At 38.5% G+C, this 25,177-nt stretch overlaps 2 protein-coding genes across 5 annotated transcripts; both read right to left on the bottom strand.

The window, feature by feature from the left end:
- Positions 1 to 14,007, bottom strand: LOC122350149 (zinc finger protein 335-like). 4 transcript variants are annotated; one of them, XM_043246401.1, is made up of 28 exons: positions 13,223 to 14,007; positions 10,818 to 11,016; positions 10,448 to 10,718; positions 10,260 to 10,337; positions 7,965 to 8,876; positions 7,493 to 7,636; positions 7,262 to 7,420; positions 6,888 to 7,149; positions 6,574 to 6,751; positions 6,292 to 6,404; positions 6,123 to 6,141; positions 5,914 to 6,030; positions 5,686 to 5,762; positions 5,428 to 5,588; positions 5,124 to 5,341; positions 4,950 to 5,049; positions 4,756 to 4,829; positions 3,795 to 4,078; positions 3,581 to 3,707; positions 3,283 to 3,489; positions 3,027 to 3,169; positions 2,719 to 2,858; positions 2,502 to 2,602; positions 2,343 to 2,429; positions 1,928 to 2,011; positions 1,664 to 1,729; positions 823 to 928; positions 1 to 679 (listed from the first exon to the last, which is right to left on the bottom strand). In XM_043246401.1, the coding sequence occupies exons 2-28, from the start codon at positions 11,007 to 11,009 to the stop codon at positions 558 to 560; spliced, it is 4,542 nt and encodes a 1,513-aa protein (XP_043102336.1). In that variant the 5' UTR covers positions 11,010 to 11,016; positions 13,223 to 14,007; the 3' UTR covers positions 1 to 557. The 4 variants fall into 4 exon arrangements, with proteins under 4 accessions (XP_043102336.1, XP_043102332.1, XP_043102335.1 ...); XM_043246397.1 differs by having other exon boundaries at positions 3,581 to 3,710; positions 13,223 to 14,006; XM_043246400.1 differs by having other exon boundaries at positions 3,581 to 3,710; positions 6,888 to 7,146; positions 13,223 to 14,006.
- A 339-nt stretch (positions 14,008 to 14,346) lies between these two features.
- Positions 14,347 to 19,229, bottom strand: mmp9 (matrix metallopeptidase 9). The gene is made up of 13 exons (XM_043246447.1): positions 18,967 to 19,229; positions 18,610 to 18,848; positions 18,385 to 18,533; positions 18,172 to 18,300; positions 17,313 to 17,486; positions 16,999 to 17,172; positions 16,742 to 16,915; positions 16,508 to 16,663; positions 16,174 to 16,378; positions 15,670 to 15,803; positions 15,417 to 15,567; positions 15,213 to 15,316; positions 14,347 to 15,127 (listed from the first exon to the last, which is right to left on the bottom strand). Exons 1-13 carry the CDS (start codon positions 19,099 to 19,101, stop codon positions 15,027 to 15,029), a joined length of 2,025 nt encoding a protein of 674 aa, XP_043102382.1. The 5' UTR covers positions 19,102 to 19,229; the 3' UTR covers positions 14,347 to 15,026.
- Between the last annotated feature and the right edge of the window lie 5,948 nt (positions 19,230 to 25,177).

Genomic DNA, 25,177 nt, shown 5'->3' with positions numbered 1-25,177 from the left:
TCAGAGATAAACAGGGTGTGATTTATTTGTTAAGCATTTTCAGCTCCTTTCTGGAGACTAAAAAAAACTAAATCTCTAAACAAGAGATAATAAAAAAAAAAACAAGCTAATAAACAAGTTAACTTAACAAAAAAAAAAAAATTAAACCAAATAATCAACCCTCCGTTATAAACACTTCAGCAACAGCTAGGAACGGTTTAAGAACAATAATAACAATGTGATATCAATCCTCCAGTCCACTGTTTACAGCAGCATCCATCGGAGTACATCACAGCCACACAGAGTTATATACAGGGGTTATCTATATAGGCAGCTCTTGGCTTTTGTGTTTCTTTTTCTTTACAAGGCAAAACACAGTAGGCACACAAAGATAAATTGTTTTACATATTTACAAAGGCATGAGTTGTAGAATTTTCAGAAAGGGTCTAACTGTACATTCACCCTCTTACTGAATAACTCCGGAAGTAGTTATTTATGATCGTCAGAATTTGCAGTGTCCAGTGCAGTCATCCGAACCTCAGATGATGTGTGTGTGTGTGTGTGTGTGTGTCTTGTCTCTACTCCTCTGTAAAAGTGATGACGTCATACTGGATGCCCTGCTGCTGCAGCTGCTCCAGTTGTTCAGGTGTGGCCTCGGTGTAAACCGCCTGAGCCTGAGCCATAGCTGCATCTGCAACAGCTACGCACACAAACACACATCACTTAGATCAGCTCTGATCCGCTTTAACATCACCTGAGAGTTGCAGCATTAACGCTTTCTGCTTTTGGTTTTTTGAGTGAATAAAGTAAGTGTGAGGTAAGCGTGAAGGTGTAAGGTCGTACCAGTGACAGCTGAATGGGCGGCTGCCTCCAAGTCCTCGGGGCCCACGACCTGCTGCTCGGCGGTGATGGGGACGTACTGGATCTGTCCATCCTGGGACAGAGCGATCTGACAGGTAACATGAGACACATTAAATAAGCACATTATGCATCAGATTCATTTCCACTGATAAAGCTAGTTAACAAAGGTAGAAAAAAAAAGACCTTTTGAACTTTTTTTAAGAAATCAATGACCCAAATGAATGGTGCATTAAACTGATCGAAAGTGACAGTTGAGACAATTATATTGTTAGAAAAGATACATGCTTTCCAGAAAAATATTAAGCACTTTTTTCAACACGGAATGATTTTTTGAAGGTTTATGTAAAACTGAAGATTTTTGCTAAGTCTCCAGAAAATTAAGCTACATTACAGGAAGAAAGTCCATTTCAAAATATAAATAAAATTGAAAGAACAGGACGGTTACTTTTGATTGCAGTAATATTGAATAATTTTACTGGCTGTTTTTGATCAAATATATGAAGCTGTAGGGAGCAAAAAAATACTAAAATTCCTTACTAACACTACATTTTTAAATGACATTATGTTCCTGATTGATGTCATTTTATTAAAATAGCATTCAGAGGTTTCATATGCTGTCATTGAAAGCAAAGCTGTCTGTGGATCCATTCAACATTATGTTTCTGAGAATCAAATAATGTACAATCTGAGGACATAAACAGCTCAAAGTAGAATCTAAGTTATCATGCTGTAATTACTGTAATTCAAATGCAACTTGACTGCAGCAAAATATTAATTGTAATATAATATATATAAATGTAGTATAATCTGCTCTGAGCTCAACCTGTTGCTCCTGCAGAAACGTCCCGTCATGCTCATACTGAATGTGAGCGATTTGCCCATCCTCCATCTGCAATTCACAATCACAATAGTTTTTGTCATAATGGTGATATAGAACCAGAAAAGGCCACAAATAACAATAAAAATGCTTTTCAGGCTACAGTTACAGATACAGAGTCTGTTCCCACCCATCAGAGAACTGTTCATCAACAACCCTGAAGAATTCTGCAGCCTTGGGTTATGAATGATGGAAAGAGCACATACTAACCTGAATATGGTTTCCTTCAGATACCACCACATATTCCCGAGGGAGCAGGTGCTGAACTCCATCCTGAGAGATGATATACTGGACCTGAGAAAATAGAGAGAAGTGAGCACTCAGCATACAACTCAAGGTCTTGAATGTGTTTGATGAACAGCTGAAAGGTAGGTTTTTTTAGTATTATTATACGATTTTTTATACAGATTTTCACAATCACTTTTCCAATCTTCAGCGGCACAAAATTCTTCAGAATTCATGCTAATATGCTGATTTAGTGCTCAAGACAAATTCCCTATTATTACCAATGTTAAAATATTGTTTTATTTTAAGTTTCTTTGAAAAAACTCCAAATGTTTGACTGATAGTGTGTAAATAATTTTTACTGGTTTTCTAAATAAAAGCCTTAGAATATATGTTGTACCTCAGTGACCTGATTGTCTACAGGCATTAAGTGCTGTACCGTCTGTCCATCTACTGTTGTGATCTGTTGAATATAGGTTGCCTCCTCCTGAGAAAAACATTCAAAATGTGAAAACCTGATAATCACAAAGAGGATGAGAATTGTGCAAAAATGCAATACCTGGTCAGAAAGAGTCTGATCCTGGGCCACAATGATGTGTTCTTGACCCAAAGCTTGCTGCAACCCTTCCGGACTGATGACTGCCTGACCTGCCTGCAGATCTGAACACAGGATAAAAAAAATGAGAAGAGATGCCAAATAATCAGAATAGGACTGTGAGAATACATTTGTTTCTACATAAACTAAATACAATCTCCCTTTGAGAGTCAGCACTTACTCTGCAGTGTGGCTAAAGCTTCTTCGTCACTGTTAACAATGATGGTCTGCTGAGAGGGGACAGAGCGGGCTTTACGGGGCGAGGGTTCCTGAGTGTGAAGCCTCTCCATGTGAAACTTCAGATGGCCGTTACGGTTAAACCTTAAAGAGAAACTCAAAACACTGAGAGGCTGCGGGGATCTGAGTGTAAGTTGGTGTTTCTTATATCATGCGCATAGTGTTGCATAACCAGTACTGTAAACATGACAAACTGTCAGATAATTCAAGCCCATAATTATTTTAATGATAATTTCTCAAATCATCTCTTACCTTTGGCCGCAGACCTGACAGGCGTAAGGTTTTTCGTTGGTGTGTGTCATCATGTGGCGTCTCAGGTCCTTCTTGTTTTTAGAGGCAAAACTGCAGCTGTTGCATTTATGAGGCCTCAAATACGCATGCATGGCCATGTGAGACTAGGAATATAAAAAAAACCCAGATATATTATAAAAAGCATTTAAAACTACAAAAACAGGTTTTTGTAGAGGTCAGAGGAAGTCTTCGAACCCAAACCATATGACCTACAGACCTTGACTTCTGGCCAAGAAGGTGCTGTAAAGTCACAGTCAGGGCATTTGAATGTTTTGGGGTCTATGTGCGCCCTCTTGTGGTTCTCCATGTCTGAGCGGCCGTGGAAAGCCTCCATGCAGATGCGGCAGGAGAAGCGTTTGGTGTTGAGCTGTTGAGAAGGGGGTGATGGACACAGAGGAGGGGAACCTGGAGCTTCACTGCTTAGCTGCAGGAGGAGAATTCAGTCAGTTAACCTTTCCACTGGGAAAGAACACAGCTGGTTATTCTATCTGTGAAGTAACAAAACCAAATCTCACCTCTACCTGCTGCAGGACCCCGTCTGTCAAGCCTGAGCTCAAATAAAACTTTTCTTTATTCTCTTTGAGAGGTGTAGAGATGGACAAGGGCTCTGTGCTCACTTCCATGACCTGAGGCTCCGCCAAACTGCTGCCAAACACACATGCATCGTCTTAAAGGATTTAAATGACATTAAAAGACATTACACCAGCTGTTTGTGACATTCAGTAGTACCTGTCTGCTGTCTCTTCGGAGGCCTGCTCCACCACACTGAAATCTGCTCCCTCGTATGTACCAATGCCTATCTGTGTCACCTCTTGTGACACATCCGTTGTCTCCTCTTGCTCCACGGTCCCCGTAGCTGTCTCAAACGCCTCCTGCACCAGAGTGTCCCCATTCTCTGACACATGAAATGTGACAATCTTCTGAGGCTGCAAGGATGAGCCCTCACTCCCAGAGTCAGCTCCAGTCCACGACCCCGTCTCCAAGGTCTTACCATCTGGTTTCAACACTGCCACCTAAGAAGAGTAATCAGTTTAGCACAAAAAATACATACAAAGATACAGATGAACAAATATAATAAGCTTAAAAAATTAAAGGACTGGTATTATTACTATTGCTGACTTGCAATTTCCTAAGTATTTACTGCACTGGACATGATTTAAAAAAAATTCTCACGTGTAAAGCATGTATCATATTTTGGAAAAAAAACGTTTAGTCTATATTTAAATGATTTATACACCGTAATACTATCACAAAGTATTTTACCCGTTTTAAATAACACATTTTTATTGCTTATTGTTGTAGTACAAATAAAACAAATTGTGCTTTTCTAGGCATGTTAATTTTTCAACTAACAGATCCAATCCAGATATATTTAAAGAAAAGTACTTATATATTATTGATATTCTATTATGGATGTAACACTAAAATAGCGTTTTTTGCCTTTTGTAGGGTGTATCTGATTTTTAAGCACAATTTAGAGGCAAAACAGTGATTTGATTGCTATGGTATTTCCAGTATTGGCCTATAGTTGTATCATTTAGTATCATTAAAACATTTTCTAAAGTATACATCTATATGTATGACCTTAATTTACTTACAGGTACCTCTTTAACCAATCAATGTCATACTAAATATATATTAAATTTTGTAACATTATTTTATATTGCAGTAGACGATGTATGTACAGTACCTGCAGTTCTCTGGCATTACTCATGTTCAGCAGCAGATCTAGAGCATTTTGGGCTGAAAGGTCTGTAGTCTGGGCTGTGATGGAGGGTAAAGATCAAATGTATTAAAGGTGAGTGATGAAATATGTATGATGGATAATCACACCATATGTTGTATTTTAGATGTATTTCAATTAATGATAACTTTTCTACTTACCTTGCTCATAAATGATTGTAGTGTTGCCCAGTGCATCTTGAGATACTGATGTTTTCCCTATGGACTCCATGGTTTGGAGAGTAATGGGATCCACTGTTACCTTTAAGTGTAAAACAAATATTATATATATATGCTGGGTTTTTCTTCCATCAAAACGGTTATCTATGTACGTACAATGGTCCCTTGAAATTCCTGGGTTTCATGCTGTAATTTCAGTTCCTCAATCTGCTGCACAGTGAAAACTGACGTCTGGCGCCGGCGAACTGGCTCCTCTGGGTGGGATCGGCTCCACTCATCGAAGGCCTCGGGGTGGCGACACTGCACATGCAGGCGCAGGTTCTTCCTGTGTCTTGTCGTGAAGTGGCACATGTCGCATGAGAAGGGCTTTTCACCTGATCAGTGGGCGAAGATAGATAGAAACGATCAGGAAACCTTCCATCACCAACATGTAAACATTCTTAACCGTCACGTAACTCACCAGTGTGTTTAATGGCAATGTGGGACACCAGGAAATCCTCTTTACTCGTGGAGTATTTGCACTCTTCGCATTTGAACGGTTTGTCATTGGTGTGGGACAGCTGGTGATTAAGCAGGTGCTTCTTGTCATTGCAGGTATACTCACAAAACTCACATTTAAACCTGACAAAGGAGTGGAGAAAAATAGCTGCCTTTACATTATGTTAACCGGCAAAGTTTTTAAGAGGAACATACATTTCCGTCCTGACATCTCACTTACGTGCTGTTGCCACAGTTTTGGATGTGTGTGAGAAGATGCATTTTGAAAGTGTAGCGCTTCTTGAAGGATTTCCCACACTGCAAAGCAAACGCATTTATACTAGTGAGAACAAAAACCATAGTGAACCAATATTAATTTGTAAAGATATTTGTTTTAATCAGGGTTCACTACAATCTTCTTAGATTATTCACTTATTCATCAAAACCTAACTACACAGAAGAACTTTACCTTGTCACACATGTGAGGTTTCTCTGTGCTGTGCGTCTTCATGTGCTGCGTCAGGCGTTTCTGCATGGGATATACGCGACAGCAGATGGGGCACGGAAACTCGGACACTTTGGGAACCTGTGAAGGATTAATGGAAGACTACTGAAAACCTTTTCTAATCAAACAAAGCTAACTTAAACTGATACATCATGTCACATCTTGAATCTTACCATATCGGTCTTACGACTCCTAAAAGAGAAGAAACAAAGAACATTAATTTATGTCTTATTTAAATTTTACAAGTTCAAGAGAACAGACAAAAGTCTATTCATACAGACAACCTCAAGGGTTCAACTCATGATGAGTGATTGAAGAAAAGGAGATATGCTCAATTCTTACTTGCTTTTGTTGTGGACAGCTGAGTGTCGGATCACGTCTTTTTTATAAACACTGGAGTAATCACACACCTCACATTTATATGGTTTTATACCTTCATGATTGAACATGTGATCCTATAGGACACATACACAAATTTTGTAGTTATGTACATTTATTCCGACATGAGCATGTATTATGAAAACATTTAAATGACGTAAAAAAATTGTTCTTTCTACTGAAAGTGAATAAAATATAAGTTTTTATGGATTTATTGATTTTCAGATAAAGGACTCTACTTCTTACCTTTAGTGAGGACCAGCGTTTACAGCGGTAGCTGCACTGCAGGCACTTGAAGCGTTCAGGGTCATTTCCTTCATGAGAATCCACATGGAATTGAAGATCCTCTTGCGACAGAAAGCGAGAGCCACATATCCAGCAATTATGAGGTCTTAGCAAAGGCTTAAGGGATCTGTAGTACTTGCTTATAAAAAAAAAAGATAGATGAAACTTTTACCTCAGACCCCAGCATGGTTTTCTAAGATTATTTTTTGTAAAACAGCCAAGTTAAATTAATCAAGTATTGTGGATGATCAAAGAGTAGTATGAGCACTACTTACTTGCGATTCATGTACTTTTTGTACTTGTTTTGAAGGAATTGTTTAGAAGGCCTGCCTCTTTTTTGGGGCAAAAACTCCAGGTCGTCAGGTCCTGTGTTCGATGAGGGATCTTTGTTTTCTGGATCGGACTGGCTGACGGCTGGTTCCACTGCTGACCCGCTGGATAGTGAGGAAGATCCATTCTCCAATCCAGAGGAACTTGCTTCTTCAGGAGCTTGAGGGTCCCCTGCATTGCTTGTTTGATTTGCCACTGTTGACTCTGCTTTATACACAGGTGAAAATAATAGTTCAGACCTATGCAAGTTGTGAGGTAGATATATTATTACAATATTTTATTATACTTCTTAGACCTAATAAGCTGAAGTAACACTGACCTGAGTAAGGAAGGAATTTGCGGGGTGGCCCCACCGCCCTGCGGGGCCGTTTCCGTGAGGTAGAGGATGATGATGAAGAGCAGGAAGGAGGAGGAGTGCTGTGACTAGAAGCCAATCTGGACCTGGCCGCTTCATCAGATGGCTTATAATCACTGTCACCTAAAAGAAAAATGCAGATAAATTTAATAACAGGAAATTAAATATAGAGCACACAAACTAATCTCCACTAACCTTGATCATCAAGAGCACCTGCGTCAATGATGTCATCTTCTTCCTCTTCTGGTGGCTCCTCCTTCTTGACCTCAGCGACTGCTCGCGCCCTGCTTTCAGATTTGCGAGGGCGTCCCCGTCCACGTTTCTTTTGGCCCGGACCAACTACACGAGATAGCACATTCTGAACAAGAGAACCTTAATAGAACTGCATACATAAATTAAGAGCTGACTGAAACTCAAGACTACACATTTTTTTCCTGCATTATGTTTTTCTTGTGCAGGCGTTACGTGCAGTCCCCAGTCTATTTCGCCCATTCCCAAATCTGCCACTGTCAAATTGCTTATAAGAAATAGATCAATACATTTTACAACCTCAATATACTGTCCAACCCTATCTTAAGATTACAATTTTGGACAGGGCCATTAATGGGATGGACATCAAAAACAAGAACACATTTAAATAATACAGAATTAGCACCTCATACTTTACCTGGTGGTTTAAAGTGCTTGTCTCTCATGTGGTTGATGAGCGTATCCTTGGAGACACTTTTATATGGACACATTTTACACTTAAACTGCTGTACAATCACCACCTCCATCATTTCCTCTAGTTCAGCCATATCTGGGGTTCTGTGCCCAGGCTCATCCACCACCCCAGACTCCACCACTTCAGGCTCTGGGTGGGTGGAATATGTCCCACTGCTACTTATGTACGGGCCAGTCAGGTTATCGTTGCAGTCCATTTGTTCAGTGAGCTGGGATCCCACTGTGTCAGCCAGTGAGTGTTGAACGGCCCCCTCGTCAGCATATAGCGAGCCCTCTGGTAAGAAGGAGTGTTGGGGAACTTCTACCACACTTCCTTCCTGCTCTGATGCCGAAACGTGCTCCCTGTCATCCATGCTGCTGTCTATATAACGTGAATGTTGTGGCTGCTCAGCGCCCTCAGGGCCATAGTCTAAGTAGCCATCGCTGCACTCTACAATATATCGGGAGGAGCGAAATGAGTGTCTCTGAGGGCTACTGTTTGTTCCGCTGCACTCTGCCGCGTAACGCCCTAGAGGTTCTTCGGAGTCTGCCACGTTGTAGTTGGTGACCCCAGAATGACGTGGGGTCTGGTCAGGTTCAGCTCCTGAGCACTCGATGTACCGGGCTTCTCTGGTCTGGTCTGGGTCGTCTCCTCCACTGCACTCTATGTACTGGGAGTGCTGCGGCTGGTCCGGGCGGACATCGTCGTGCTCACGGTATCCTGAGTGTCCAGGCTGGTCGGGTTCCACGCTGCCCTGTGGATTTTCTGACAGGTCTGCCTGGTCCAGGCAAGTGGAGGTAGGTCCGTCGGCAAGGGCTTCAATGGCAATGCGGCTTGACAGAGCAGAGGAAGACATCTGAGCCACCATAGGAGCTCCTACACAGAGTGAAGAAAGGAAATGGCTAATTGAACATCCAATTGAATACATCTATTTCAGCATTGTACTCCAAATCTGTATGCAAAAAAATAAGATATTTTGAAGAACGTTGGTAACTAAAGAGTTTCGGTTACCATTGCATTTTTTGTCCATTCAATGGAAAGTCATTGGGTACTAAACCAGTTTAGGTACCAACATTACCAACAGGTTTTCATTCATACAGGTTTAGAACGGCAAGATGGGGTGAAACAGACTTTATTTTCAGACTATCCCCTTAAGCCAATTTGAAAAGTTATTTACCGCAATGAGAATGCTAGTAGTACTAGAACATTTGGCTTAAATAATATAATAATTGACAACTTACTCATTTAAAATCTAGATTAGTTGCACAGATTATAACAACAAGACAAAATGGGAATTTTACTACAATATAAATATTAACAGCACCACATGTGGGGTGTAGGGATAGTTTAGCAAAAAATGTTAGCTATAATCTAATAATGCTCTTGTTGCTCAAAACATATGTATTTTTCTGTGGAAAAGGATTTGATCATTTAGCAGAGAGATTGTCAGGCTGTCTGACCCCACTGTTGTCCACTAATATTATTATAACTAAAAATGAAGAATAAAAAAAATAGCTCCTGATGTTTGGAGGTGAATTAAAACAATAAATATATCATGATGATAACATTTTACATTAAGGTTCACTGGTTAACAACATTAATTAACATGAACTAAGAATGAACAATACTTCTACAACATTTATTTACTTATTTATTGCTAATTTCAGAATTTACTAATGGATTATTAAAATTAAAAGTTGTATTTAACTTTAGTTAATGCACTGAGCCAACATAAACTAACAATGAATGATTGTATTTTTATAAACGGTAAAAAGATTAATAAATCCGGTAATAAAGGTATTGTTAATTGTGTTCTTACATTATAATACACTATCTAATGCATTATAACAAATGACACCTAATTGTAAAGTGTTACCATTATGATTCTGTTTTATTTTATTTTATTTTATTTCAAAGCTTGTTTTGTTTTCCGACAACCATAGTCTCTAGGTGAAAAACAGTGTCACAAGAATAGTATTTACAGTACTTAAAAAATAGAAGGTGAAAAATACCCAGATGGCCTACTACGTCCCAGACGCGATTCTGAAGCACGCATCTGATTGACATTTTACTATCCCATAAGGTCACGAGAGAGGTTTTGTGAATGTCAGTAAAGTGACATTGTAGGTCATGCCTGGATTACAATCATGCTAAATAGAACATGCTTTTTATTAACTTAAAATAAGTTAAAAGAAGCACCTATTACAGAGTATGTGATTGTACTTATAGCCCTTGACTTTGAACTTTGATCTTTCTTACCATCATCAGGACCTTGAAGTATCAGATACTGTGTGGTCTCTGCACTGCCATCCTCTGCACTCGTAACTGCAATGCATCCTGTAAAATGGGCACAGTATTGACATTGAACACTACGTGAACATAAAGATCGCAATGTCTACAATATTAAATAACTTTGATGAAAACGAAGAGGTAAGAGGTTTTTCTACCATTCATAATGTCAGGTCCAATGGTGGATTCAATGATCTTGTCAATAGCTGAGCCGAGATCTGAGGATGTGGAAGCAGTGGAATCAGAAACCATCATTCCTCCTTCGGAAACAGCGCTGGAGTGGACCAGGACCTGGACAGACTCTGACACCAGGACTGACTGTGTCACTGTGGAGACGCTGGACACACTGGTTGACTGTGCGACAGAAGAGGAGTCTGGGAGATGAACTCTTCGCACATCTGTGCTGGAGCTGGTCTCGGGGATAAAAACCTAAAGAGCGCAATATTTGGGCCCCCAAAAAAAAAAAGACTTGATATGATTTACACACTAACATGTAAAGAAATAAATGCGTTGGTTTGTTAGTCTTACCACAAGTCCCTCAGAGCTCTGTCCTACGTGGCAGTCTGATTCTGGGGCCGGGGCAGGTGGAGCCACAGCGTCGCTGCTGTCAGCAGACATGGCCTCCGAAGACTCCATGCCCATGCCGCTCTCTGATGGCTCCTCCATCCCAGAATGCCCCACATCACTGCTGCTCTCCACCTCCATCTCCTCAGAGTCCATCTCGGCTCTGTGGGAAAGTGGCTGTCACTCAGTAATGCAAAACTAATTTGGACATTGCATTCTGAATGATACATGCGAGGGCATGGGTGATGGCAAGCGCATAAAGTGTAATGAAGTAATCATTTTATTGAAAAATGTTTGGCTTTATGTATTAATATGATATGTATTAATATGAAAATATCTATGCAAAAAGGCTAAATATACTATTTTCTTTCAGCTAGACTTCCACTAAAGTATCCACTTGCATATGTTCTGCAGAATTTGCACAAAAGCCTTGTTGCAACAAAGTTGCAAAACTAGATTTTCTAAATAAGCTAGAATTTTCTAAATATGCACAGCATCAGGGAACATAGAAATGTATTTATTGTTGTTTCCTACGCTGTGGTTTGTCTACTGCTGACAGTACACGTGTCTTGTGATGGCACCGTTCTAGATCATCGTTCTCATCGTTCTTAAACACATTATAAGCTCATCAACAAAACCACAAGACAGCGTGGTCCCGCATTAAATGCATTTAAATAACAGAAAACGTCTGATTTCTCACAGGTCCTCAACTGACATAAACCCCACCCCACCAAAACACCAGCTAGTTATGAATGGGATAGAAAATGTTTCCCTTGACTTAAACTTATCGGGGACAAAGGGCTTTTGTCTTTGCTCAACACGTCATGTTCTGATGCTACGCTTACCAATATTTTTTTTTTTTGAAGAAAATGTCGCTACATTAGACGACAATAACACTTCAGTCCTCTCACTTCTGCCATGGCCACTCTTCGCTTGTTTCTATCTACATTAAGAGCGTGATGTGCTGCCACTTCTGCCTGCTCGCGCAGCCCTATACTCTCTCCCGCCGCTGCGAGTTTATTTTTTTTTTCCGTTCAGGCGATATGAAAAACCGCTTGTTCATAATAACAAAAAACAAATGTTTATCAGCATAACAGAATAAAACAATCGTGTGACACTGGAAACTGGGGCACTGCCTACTGAAAACGTACAGAAGTATTATATTAGAAAATAAAACATATTAGAATAGAAACTGTTCTTTTAAACTGAAATAATATTTCACTCTTACATTTTTAGCTGTTCTTTTATTTAATACATGCAGCATTGGTGAGCAAAAGAGAATTAAAAAATAAAAGCAAATGTAAAACTTAACATTAAATTATGCATTATGTATACATTGTTTTTCACTATTAAAACAATCCATACTACAATTCATATACAAAAAATATATTTGTTTAAAGCATGTTATTGGTGAAAAGGTGGATTTATGTTATTTTTCTATAATTATATAGTTGTGCAGTGTGCATTTTGTAGTAATCTTTAAGCTGTGAAAGAAAATATGCAAAAAGGCTAAATATACTGTTTTCTTTCAGCTAGACTTCCACTAAAATATCCACTTGCATATTTTCTGCACAAAATTTGAATATTTGAAAATTGAAAAGAATTTGCACAAAAGCATTGTTGCAACAAAGTTGCAAAACTAGATTTTTCTAAATAAGCTAGAATTTTCTAAATATGCACAGCATCAGGGTACACAGAAATGTATTTATTGTTGTTTCCTACGCTGTGGTTTGTCTACTGCTGACAGTACACGTGTCTTGTGATGGCACCGTTCTAGATCATCGTTCTCATCGTTCTTAACACATTATAAGCTCATCAACAAAACCACAAGACAGCGTGGTCCCGCATTAAATGCATTTAAATAACAGCAAACGTCTGATTTCTCACAGGTCCTCAACTGACATAAACCCCACCCCACCAAAACACCAGCTAGTTATGAATGGGATAGAAAATGTTTCCCTTGACTTAAACTTATCAAGGACAAAAGGGCTTTTGTCTTTGCTCAACACGTCATGTTCTGATGCTACGCTCATCAATAATTTTATCGAGAAAATGTCGCTACATTAGACGACAATAACACTTCAGTCCTCTCACTTCTGTTGTGGCCACTCTTCGCTCTTTTCTATCTATATTAAGAGCGTGATGTGCTGCCCCTTCTCCTGCCTGCTCGCGCAGCGCCATATTCCCTCCCGCCGCTGCGAGTTTATTTTTTTCCGCTCAGGCGATATGAAGAACCGCTCGGGGACCTCGAGGGCCTGCGCGAGCAGGGAGAGCCAGTTCGCCCGAATGTTTTTCTCTTGCCCATCATGGAAGAGACTGTATTTATACGCAATTATACACCATTATTTTGAGATATGATTTTTTCTTACCTTAAGTGGACCAGTATTTTGTTCTTCACGCTCGTGAATGCGGCGAAATAAAATAGATCTTTGAAAGCGAATAGTTCGTAATGGTTTCTAGTCGGGCGCCATCAGCGTCTCCTCGCTTCCTGTCCTCAGAGCTGGCCGGAACTCATTTATCCGTCAGTGGGAAAGACGAGAGGCAAAGATCCTTAATCTGTTTTATAACGCATCACGATTTATTTCAAAAGTGACGCTCTATTTAGAGAACATAAATATCGAACATTTCGCGTCTTCTTTTAAATGTGTTTGTCAAATAATGCTGTGAACCGGAGGACTAATTGCTCTCAGAGGATGAAACCACCGAGTTTCTCGCGGATTAATATGACACCGGTTGTTTATTTTTAAGATTTTCTTTTACATTTTTTGATAAGCCAACATAAAACAATTTTATTGCCCATTTTAAATGTGAGGGATTACGCACGAGTCAGTTTACATTCTGTTAAATATGTTCTGTTGATATAAACGAGACATTTTCCTACTGCATTTCCTGTCATTCCTCGTAAACCTAGATTCATATTTTTAGTTACTTTTAACTGTTTTATTTGTAAAAATAGTCCAGCGTTTTCACTTGTTTTAGCATTTTCTCTTGCGGTGAGTCGGAAAATCATTTATAGCAGCGTTAAAATATGATAGTCATATAGTGACAGTCGAATGTGTCTTTGTGTCACTTTCCCAATATCATTTTATGATCAAATGTCAGAAGTCCACCTAAAATAATATGCTTATTACTTTCCTCTTAGGCACTAGTGGCACTTTAAACATTTTGCCATTCTATTTGTGTATATGAGTGGTTGTATCTTTAAAATGATAAATTGTTTTATATAAAATCGGTGTGTATGTGGTTGTATAAGTATTTACTTTAATTTATACTGCATACATACTAATATGAGACTTTCTTTTGATATTAATCAGCTGCTAAATGTCAAACACTAGTGTGGCAACAATTAGTCTGCAGTAATTATATTTAAATATTAAAAAACCTATAGTGTTATAACCTTGTGGAAAACATGATATAGATCAAATTTAATATTGTGTAGCATTTTCAAATGTGACTATTTGATTAGATATAATGATAGAGCATTGCACATAGATCGAATGGTCCTTACAAATTTATTGAGTAATCATAAAACAATGCAACAAACAAATACAAATATAAATAAGTGGAATGTGGAAAATTAAATTAATAATATTAATATTATCATTTACACCAGGTAAATGATTTCACAATATGCCAAAATCTGGGCTAAATAACATCTCAGTATTAGCTCTTAAAGCTAAAAGATAAACCTTTGCTTAGAAAAACGTGAGTGGGGTCAATACACGGAGAATGGATGCTTTGTTGACAGCAAATGCATTTAGGCTACAATGTTCCTGAGGTGACTCCACTCATACATTTACAAACAAAGTTAATTCCTAGAATTAGACCGACACTAACTCGTTGTAGTTTGATAGAACAAGATTATAGTTTCTCTTAATGTGCTGTTAAGAAACTCATCATGGACAAAGGAGTTATATAGTAAGCGCAAATAAATTATAAGACCATGTTGAAGCTGACGGACAAATATGCCTAACATCCTGTTTCATGTGCCTAAGATAATTTCAGTGTTAAAACAGTTCTTTTCCTGTAACAGTTAAAGTCAAAATTCCCATAACAGAGACTTTAATACATTCTGTCTGTGTCTTCCTCACTATATTTTACACTGAAGAGAAATGGTTTCCCTATTAAAAAGAGGATGTTGGATGTTTCCACTGTGCACAGCGACTGCACATCTTAGCATTTTAGGAGGTCGTACTTCACATAACCCACTCGGTCAACCTGCCTTCTGGCATTCATTCTCCAGTAGAAATTCTCCCGGCAGAAGTAAAAGAATCCTGAAATACAGCGGAAAACAAATGTCATTTGCTTGATCGGATAAATCAGACTTTATTAAGTATTTTGGACTTAATTTTTATTTACCCTTGTAGAGGAACACATCGTGTGAATCAATGGGAACTCCACCAAAAACGGAGTCAGTGAATCGTGGATATCCTCTGTCTATCATCTGAGCCTTTACATCAAGTCTGTGATAATAAATAAGTGATAAGAATACTGTGGAAAAACTAGAGCTTTACATTTTCCTGTCAGCTCTTACGATATAGTCCTTAAGCAAAGTTCACATACCTCCAGAAGTTCTCCCCGTTAAAGAGAAGCACTTTGCCCTTTCCTCTCTGCACAGCTCCATCCACTCTTTCCAAGTTGTCTGGCAGGCCGAGCTTCTCGATTTTACGTGGCCCAAACACCTCATTTCCGGTATAAACCCAGAACTGTTTTTCTGTGTGCATGAGATATAGTTAAAAAAGCACTATTAGAATCCAACTTCAACATTTTCGACAACAATAAGGGCACAATATCACAACCTGGTAAATAAGTATACCTGAAAAGAAGTAGATCTTCTTCGTGAGCTGGTCCTCAAAGACTGTGTTAATGACGGCTGGCAGGGCAGGCCACTTCTCAGATATCAAGAAAGGACCTTTACGTTCTCCTTTGTTTGAGATCTTCCAGTAGCGCCTTTGAGAGAGAATTTAGACACATGTAATTGAGAATGAAGTTGTGTTTGTAAGTTCAAAGCGTTAATTATGGTGAGCATGATTTCACAAAGTACAAGATGTTCCTGTATAAACATTGTTGTTGATCCTGGAACAACACTGAAATTAACTTTATTGAAATTAAAAATCAGATCTGAGGGATCATTTTTCAGGAAATATCTGTTTTAGGCTTATGATCAGGTGCTTCTACACTCTTGTTAATCAGTTATCATTTCCCACTGATTTTAGTGATAGTTTTTGGTTAGGGGTAGGGATTGGGATTGGGATAAGTCCATATTTTTGGACAAAAGATGTTTATCAGTCTTGGCAAAATCCTTTATAAATTAACTCACCCATTCTTAAAGAAATGAAGCTCTTTCTGGATTTCAGTGATTGCATCAAATTCCTTGATTTGACAAGCATCCTGTGAAGGGTCAACAGGTTCTGTGGTAGAAACAGTAGTTGTTTTCTCACTCGGGGTGGATTTAGTTGGCATAATCGGAGAGGAAGTGGTGAACTGAGGTTCTGGAGGAGTGGGTTTGGGGCCAGTTTTAGGTCCTGAAATGAAATAATTAAATAATATAGCAATTAAGACCACAACTGTAATAGACTATTGGGTTTCAACATCAATTATGAACAATAAATGGCATAGTAACCCTAAAAATACATGTTTAATTGGATAAATACCATAGAGAAACTGAATGCCATCGATATCATCACGATGCAGAGGGAAACCTTCTACATATTTGTACATGGGAAACATCAGAGCGTCTTTGATGTTGGAGTGGTCCAGACCAAGTGCATGTCCAAACTCATGAGCAGCCACCAGAAACAGACTGTATCCTGTGACAGAAAAGACACGTTAGCCAATGTCTTACTCTCATTTTTTAATATTGTCTGAAGAAGATGATTATCACTTACCTCTATCAGGACAAAATCCCCATTTTTTATCTGAATCATAGTTGCTGGTAGTTGCACACCAGAGTTTTCCATCACTACGGCCTTCACTAGTGCAAGAAGAGTATTTGGTTCCAAGGAAGGTGAAAGGAAACTGGCATGGCTCGCCTTCTGAATTTCCACCAATCACAGCTGTGTCTGTGAGGGGAAATATTGTATTATAAATGATCTTACTTCATTAAAGTTTAAGTGTTCAGTCCAGAGGTATGTCAGCTTCTTACCTCTGTTAGGACAGAATCCGTACTGCTTATCAGTGTCAAAGTTAGCTGTAGTGGCACACCAGCGATACCCATCATTTCGTCCATCTGTGGTGCATGAGTCATATTTTTCGCCCTGAAACACGAAGGGGAAAACACATGGCGCTTCATTGCTGTTCCCGCCAAATGTGAAGAGAACTAGGGGAAAACAGAGACAGAACATTAGTCATGCTCATAACAATAAATACTTGCGGTTGTGAAATTATTGTAGCATTAAGTCCAAAGGAGTCAGTTTAAATAGAATTAAAGCCTCATAAAATCATGACTGAAACACTTACGCTCACTGGGACAGAAGCCGAATTTCTTGTCCTTGTCGTAGTCTGCGGTGGTTGCGCACCAGGGGAGACCATCTGTGCGCCCCTCTGTGGTGCAGGTGGAGTAGGATGTTCCCTCAAACAGGAAGGGGAAGTGACACATGGCACCATCTGCATTACCATAGCGGGTTTGAATTGCTGAAAGAAAGCACATCAATGTCACTGTCTTCTCCACAAATTTTAAGACATAACATAAACATGTTGACCTGTGTGAGATATACATTTTTAATATAGAAAAACTCATTACGTTATGAAAAATTATATAGACAGTATGTTTCCAAATGTAATTAATCAGCTTTTTTATTGTTATTGATGAAACCTAAGGCAAACATTTAAAATATTACACAGACCCCGGTTTAAAAATAAATCTGCTATTAAAATGAATTAATATGTACGATATTAAATGTAACATGTCAGTAATTTCCCAAAAAATGCTAATTGGCTTTTTTTAAGCTAACATTTAAAATATTACCACAGGAGCCCAGTTTAAAACAGAGCTATACTTTTTAATACATTAGGATTCATTTCTCCTGCATATGAAAAATACTATGTAATAAATTATTAGACAATATTTTCCCAAAATATCGAAATGGCATTTTTACTGATATTGGATCAAACTTAAAGCTATGTAAAATACTGCCCCAGATTGAAATATTGTTTGATAGTTTGACAAACTGTTTCAGGACTCCCAACTGTCACAAAACTATAGAGGGAGCTATTGTTGTACTGTGCATCTCCTGCTAATGGTGTTTACAGTACTGATACATTAAATCCTGCAGGGAAAATGGGGTGTATTGAAATATGAATCGAGAATCACTCTCACCTGGTCCAGAGCCAAGGGTCCAGTATTCATCATCATCAAAATGCGCATCTCCCTGTATTCCCTCACCTGGAGGGTAGGCATGAGCCAGCAGCCCATCTTTTCCATCAAAAGGGTAGGGATCGCCGTGATCTAAAACAAAAACAGCAGCTCAATCCAACTCACTCGAACAGTGTTAAATCGTAAAACTTTAATCTATTACAAAACTTAACTCACCAGCTTTCCCGAAAGAGATCATGATGTCAGCAGTGCCGTCATAGAGGCGGGTGAATGTCAGAGGGGTAACGTCACTCCAGACTTTGAAAGCTCTGGCAAAGGCGTCATCAATCAAAGTGGCTTCCATGTCAGGCGAGTAGTTCAGAATCCTGGTTATCAAAACAATTCAATGGATCACATTGGGCTCATCACAAATGCAGATACAGTGTACAGATAATATCCCACCTGTATGTAACATCATTGTGATCCCACTTCAGGTCTCCTGCGAAAGTCTGATAGTTGCGGATGTCTGGGACCCCACAGCGAGGCTGCTTCATGGCATCAATCGTGGGCTGGTCAAGAGAGCCCGTCTCCTCCAACCCGAGCTGCCTCTGGAGCTTCACCAGTGCTTTAGAAGTGGACACGACTGCCTGCAGTCCGCTCTTCTGGAGGACATCTATGTACCCGTAACGCTTCAGGTAATTCTGGAGTCAAAAATGTGAATAAGAGAAGAATTCATTTAGAATGATCAAATCTACTGCACTCTGCTACTCAAAAAACAGGGGAATGAATCTAATTCCAACTAAAACTTCAAATACTCACATCTGCCAGCTGTGTGTCTGACATGTTCCTGATCACATCTCCAGGGAACGTCACATAGACGGATTTGAGCGGCACACACCAGGCTCTTAAAGAACAAGTTCCCAGAACCAGAAATGCCAAGACCCCAAGTCGCATGATTAGCGTTTCAAGTCGCAGGTCAAAGTCAAATTTAAAACTATAAGAAATTCTTTGAAGGAGATAAAGTACAAGCAATGCTGTTGTTTCCTCTTCTCCTGCTCGATCTGTCTTCTCTGGTGCCCTGAAGGAAGTATTTATGTGGTCCTTGAGGCTTAGTCACTGAGCACCCACCCACCTCCAGTAGGTCATTTAAGCACTCCCACTTACTAGAACTTGCCCACTGAAAAGGAGTGATTTTTTTTTTTCATCCATTCAAAAAAGTAGGGGCTTTCCAACAACCTCACTTTGAGCTTGAGGACACAAAAGATAACAAACAAAGACTGTCCTGGCTTTAATCAGTTTTCTTATAAATATAACTATACGTATTAATTAAAGCATCATACGAATACATTTAATAAACACACATATATTGTATAAATAATTTTAAGATATTGGCAGATTGGCACATATGTGTATGTGATTGCATTTAACAAAGAAAAGTAATAAATAGTTCATATTTCAGCAATGGGTTATACAGAATGAGCATAAAAGTACTTAAGAACAAGAAATATTAATAAATCGTATGTATTTTAGCAATGATCTATAAAAGTGTAAATGTAATATGGAAAATAAGGATAAATAAATATATATATTTTAGCAAATTGCTTTATTAGTGTACATTTATTTGTGGAAAACAAACAAATACATTATGCCTTTTAGCAGGTAATGAGTAGGTAGTAATATTCCAGGTAATGAGCACCAGTGAAAGTTGTTTTGGGATAATTTTCAAACAAGAATGAAAATAAAGTCATTCTGTATTTAAAAACATTGGAAAACCCCCTAAACTGAAACAGTCCCTGTAAGCAGCCTTATTGCACAATCTCCATATGTTCTTATTGATGAAGCTGACTGACGAATACATACAGGTGTCTTGCCAACACAGCTCTGTTAACTTGTTGTGCAAGTGTATTCGTGCGTGCCGTGTTGACATGCAGGTCCTGAGTAGTTTTGTGCCTAGAGGCAAAGGAAATCCTAAACCATAAATGGCCATAAATTACTCTAGCTTCTGCAAAAAATGCAGAAGCCATCAGCTGTTTAGTTCAAAAAAAGTTGCCTAATTGCAAATGAGGATGTATGTGTGTTGTTAAGTGATGCAATCATATGCTAATGTCCTAATTTCAGTCACAGATGTGTGTCTGTATCCGTTTTTTTTGGGGAAATTCGATTAAATAAAACCTCGCATAATGTAAAACACTGACAAAACATTTGATATCATTGCCTTTTTTCCAGTTATACACTTGCGTCAGAACATTAATAAACTGTGACATAAATTGAAACAGGAAAGACTTCTTGCCTGGCATACTGCTAAAAGTGTCTCGCATGTCTATTTTGGACATTAAAATGTATTTCCTCTCAATGTACACTTGATAATGAGTCAGCTTCTACAGTGAGGGTGATGACTGCCTTTGCTCTTTTAAGGACATGAATTAAATTAGTAATACAGGATAAGGTAGGTAAACGTGTAATATGTTTTTTAAAGGCTGTAAGGCCATAGTGGGACAAATCGAAACACTTAGTAATCGATTCTGTCACATTGATGGGAAGATACTGCATAAAACCTGATTGCATTAAGACATTCTTTTGTCTGAGATACTTCCGACACAAATGCAATATCCTTTTTAATTATTTCATCAGGCCTGAAACTTACATTACATGATTACAAACAGGCATTCATTATTTTCAACAACATAATAACACAAATGCCTAATTGCACGCAATTAGACAATACGAGAAACCAGGAAACAGCAGGGTTTCAGAATTTAAATCTAAAAGCTTTTTTACATCTGCCATCCATTCTCACATAAGTGCCAGTGTTTTTAAACGCATAAATGAGCACCATGTCGGCTTCTGAGAATTCATATGTTGTTTACTGAAATAGTTTCTTTGGTCATTGTCAAATTTAGTGGAGGCCAAGGGCAACGGACATATGTTTGAGTTGTTTGTGTTATGACGTAAAACATTACAGGACATGTGGATCTGAGCTGAGGTCTCGTCGCTTGCATGTTCGACCCCCACAATGTTTTCATAAACAACCAAATAGTGGTTTGGAGCTGTAATCCGTATGTATAAGACTTCTATTTTCTGGTTTACCTGAATTTAGAGTGAACTCATATGGCACAATATCAACATACTGACAGCATTTTATTATAAAAAAAGTTTTTATGGTCCACTGTAATGTCTGTATCCTGTGGGTGGAGTTGTATTGGAAAATGGATTTTAATTGTTAAAAGGACAATTACAATATAATGAGGTCACTTTTTAACTACTTTATGTATGTGTATGTGTATGTGTATGTGTGTGTGTATGTGTGTGTGTGTGTGTGTGTGTGTGTGTGTGTGTGTATCTGTACTTGTTTATGCTACTTTGTGTGGACCAAATGTCAATATTATTAAAATTATTTTCTGGGTTTTCTGTAAGGGATAGGTTTAGGGTTAGGGGATAAAAAAAAATATTGTTTGGTCAGAATAAAAGTAATAAAAGTAACTTTAGAGGTCTTAGAAAACCCTCAATTCACAGAAACAAATGTGTGCGTTCGTGTGTGTGTGTGTGTCTCTGGTCACTGATGTGTGTTTAATTTTAGGTGTGTCTTTCACAGTGAGTAAGAAATTATTAGGAAATGTGTTCGAAATTTGCAATGTTGGACAATGCTTCTCATGTATTTATCAATATATGCTGTGTGATATTTCTATTAGATCGTTAAATAGAAGTACTTAATCATATTTACATAATCATAGTTATATATGTACACACACAAAAACACACATTTGTTTGATCATGCTGAAGTAGTAAGTTCACAAGAAGCCTTGTTTAATGCATAAACTTTCTCAGTGGACAACAAGGGAGTGACTCTTTAAATTTAAAGACAAAACAAGGGAAATATATTGGTGTTTATGTTTTTGAGACATACGGCGGGCATTTGATGTGGAGAGCTCTGTTATTCATTTAAAACCCTTTTGAGGACAAACTTTCCTGCGACAAGGAGGGATGTCAAACTAAGGAGGCATGTCAAACTTGGACAAAACACAAGAAAATAATTTCAGTATATGAATTAGCATAACAACAACACGCACTCAAATGCAGGCAGGCTACATTTAGAAAGCAACCAAAATCCACAAAGCATAACAAAATTTGCTGAAGTGGTCACATTAGTTTTTTGCACTGGTGCTATTATAACAAGATGTTGCAAAGATGTCTCACTTCATATAGTCTTTCTATATTTTGACTTGCTGACATGGTGTTAATTTTTATTGTAATCAAGTCCTGTAGCTAAAACTATTTATAAGCTTGGTTAATTACCGGACTGGTCATCTATTTACAATCATTTATGCACAATCATACTGGAGCTATTATTTCCATCTGTCACATACCCAGATTTCATCCAGATTCTTATGCGGAAACATCTGTATCTGTTTAAGTATGGCGTCAAGTGAGCAATGAAAAACGGCTCCAGGGTTGCCCCACAAAAAGAAAAAAAAAAAGGCTAGCACACAACTCTTGATATATTTTGTTTCGCAGCATCTTCTGCAACAGTAAATTTACCCTTTATTTGAGAAAACTCTTTTCACGACACGCCATATGTTACAAGAGGAAACCACAACAGACAGACACAAGTTATTGCATTAAGGCGATGAGGATGTGTGCGCGTGTGACGTCAGTGTAAATGTGACTACGCAATAACATCGTGAGGTCTGAAAAGATCCTGTGTGAAAACACTACGCTACTGTTCGGCCGTAGAGTCGATGTTGGACGAGGCAACGAGCATTCGCCACGAAGTCCGCCTCTTCTCAGGGTGAAGCATGAAACTAATTATGTTTTAAATGTCGCAGGCAGAGATTGCTAGCAATAAAACAACCACAGCTACATAGTCTGCCCTGCCCTGGTCCTCCAGCCAAAGCCTACACAGACACTGAACCCTCACACTTGGCTTTGTCTCGCTCCAGCAGGCTGCTTTTTAGGAAAACAATGCTCTAATAATATTTTATGATATGTTTGGCCCATGGTATTTGTGTTACGAAATGGCTGAGCAACTGAATAAACTGTTCATAAATCAATGAGAGTAATTCTCATTTGTGTTTATCACCAATGGCCGCTGGTAAAATGGAGGGCTGCACCCCAGCTATGTATTCTATAAAAAGATGCTTATATCATTCGGCTAATTGAACGGGAATACATCGTCCAGCAGACCGAATCATGCACTGTAATAGAAAAAACACAAGATTTCTATTACTTAATTCTTAAGTAATGGTCTGAAGTGCCATTGTACTCCCACAGGAGTTAACTGGTACATCAGAAAAATTATATTTCCTGTGAATATTACTCCAGTCAACAACCCATGCATGCGACTTACAAGATAATCAATTTGTTAGTAGTTACACTTTAACTAATTACGGGGGGATATGCATACATGTCAGACGTCAAGTGTGTGATTGGCAAGCAACGATGACATCCGTAACACTGAAAGGTTTTATGACAACTGTCACAATAACACAAGCTCATTACTGAAATCTAAACTGAACAGCATTTTTAGCACTCAAGCAGAGAATGCAGTAACTGTACACAGCAATACAGTATTAACAACCGTACTGTGTTACTGTGTAAACATGGCCTCTGTGAATCGACTGAATCACTTTATACACATCATCTGCTGCTGTGTTGACATGCTTTTCCAGCTGCAGGGAAAAAAAAGTACGACGTTGTTAGGCCAAGCTAATCTGCTGGTAATAACAAGCAAAAAGTAGCATTTTTAGGCTTTTATCATCAAAAAAGCCATTGCTTTCTGCTTTGCTACTAGCGCAGCAGATGCGGACTAGGTGTTTGCATAAGAGGTTGAGTCATTTCCTGTGGCTACATACAGTAGCTATGTCATGACATTATAGGAGGTAAGTGGGGATTTTTTTTGTTGTTGTTGCTAAACAGAGGGGATAGGATATGAGCCACCATACCGGTCAGATCCCAACACCGGCACTTCATAGAAAGCTTAAGTCAACAATTACCAAGGCTAAATATGGAACACAACCTCTACTCCCTCGGGTTGAAGCACGAAGTATACTGAGATTTCTTAATTTCTCCTCCTTTAGGAAACTGGAACAGTCACCATCCATCAGTTCCCTTGCAGTTTTAGAATGAGATGGATTGACACTGACTCTATCCCATTGCCCGTCAACTACAACCCTCACCGTCATCTTGACAGATCAGCCTACTTTCACTTCCATTCCTATCTACTCTGGATATTCCCTGCAGCAGGTCCTTTGTCATCATATGTAATGTTGTGCTGCATACACAGCACTGATCTGCAATAATGAATATTTTATAATAACATTAATTGATTATAATTGCATGCCAAATCGACATCATTCCTAAATGATCATCATAAAGCACTGATGACTTCAGCAATGGTTGCTAAAAATTCAGCTTTCATATGAAAACGTTTTAAAATATATCAAAATAATATAGATTTTTTTTTTAAATAGTAAACATTTCACAATATTATATATATTTTTTTTTATTTTTGATAAAATAAATGCAGCCTTTGTGAGCATAAGAACCATTAAGAATCAGTGTTGTCAAGCAACTAATTACGATTAATCCAATCAAAAATAAAACGTAAAGCCTTATTATTTAGAGCCTTGAAACTGGGATGAAAAGAAAAAACAAACTTTAAATTAAATTCTGTGATCCATGGGATCAGTGAGTCAAAGTGCTGGTGTTGATAAATCCCAGATGACTCTACCGTCTGGCTAGAGAGAACTTCTGCAAATCTTTTCATAGCACAAGCCTCCACTGAAATGATTCATTTAGAGCCATGAGATGCAGAATAATTAGGTATTCAGTTCTCAGACTGGTTTTGTCAGACTGTTGTTTCCCGACTGAATTGTGAAATGATTATTAATTGAATCAGTCCAAACAACACATTCTACACAGGTTGTAAACGATTAAAACAAAGGAGTGTCTGTCAGCAATATCAAGAACAGTAATATATACAATTAAGGCCAAAGTTCACAGGAACACATGTGAAGATAAAATAAAGCAGTGT

Source organism: Puntigrus tetrazona, chromosome 8 (assembly GCF_018831695.1).
Source record: "Puntigrus tetrazona isolate hp1 chromosome 8, ASM1883169v1, whole genome shotgun sequence".
Classification (NCBI taxonomy): Eukaryota; Metazoa; Chordata; class Actinopteri; order Cypriniformes; family Cyprinidae; genus Puntigrus; species Puntigrus tetrazona.
The sequence above is the reverse complement of the archived record's forward strand: the minus strand, read 5'-3'. Positions and strand labels throughout refer to the sequence as shown.

Excerpts from the sequence above, each read along its gene's own strand:
- LOC122350149 (XM_043246397.1), bottom strand. The coding sequence starts at position 11,009 with ATGGACTCTGAGGAGATGGAGGTGGAGAGCAGCAGTGATGTGGGGCAT. Across the intron at positions 2,430-2,501 it reads ATCAGACTCTTTCTGACCAG|GAGGAGGCAACCTATATTCA; the intron begins GTATTGCATTTT and ends TGTTTTTCTCAG. Across the intron at positions 2,012-2,342 it reads TAGACAATCAGGTCACTGAG|GTCCAGTATATCATCTCTCA; the intron begins GTACAACATATA and ends CTATTTTCTCAG.
- mmp9 (XM_043246447.1), bottom strand. The coding sequence starts at position 19,101 with ATGCGACTTGGGGTCTTGGCATTTCTGGTTCTGGGAACTTGTTCTTTA. Across the intron at positions 18,849-18,966 it reads CAGACACACAGCTGGCAGAT|AATTACCTGAAGCGTTACGG; the intron begins GTGAGTATTTGA and ends TTTTGACTCCAG. Across the intron at positions 18,301-18,384 it reads GATCTCTTTCGGGAAAGCTG|ATCACGGCGATCCCTACCCT; the intron begins GTGAGTTAAGTT and ends TTTTTGTTTTAG.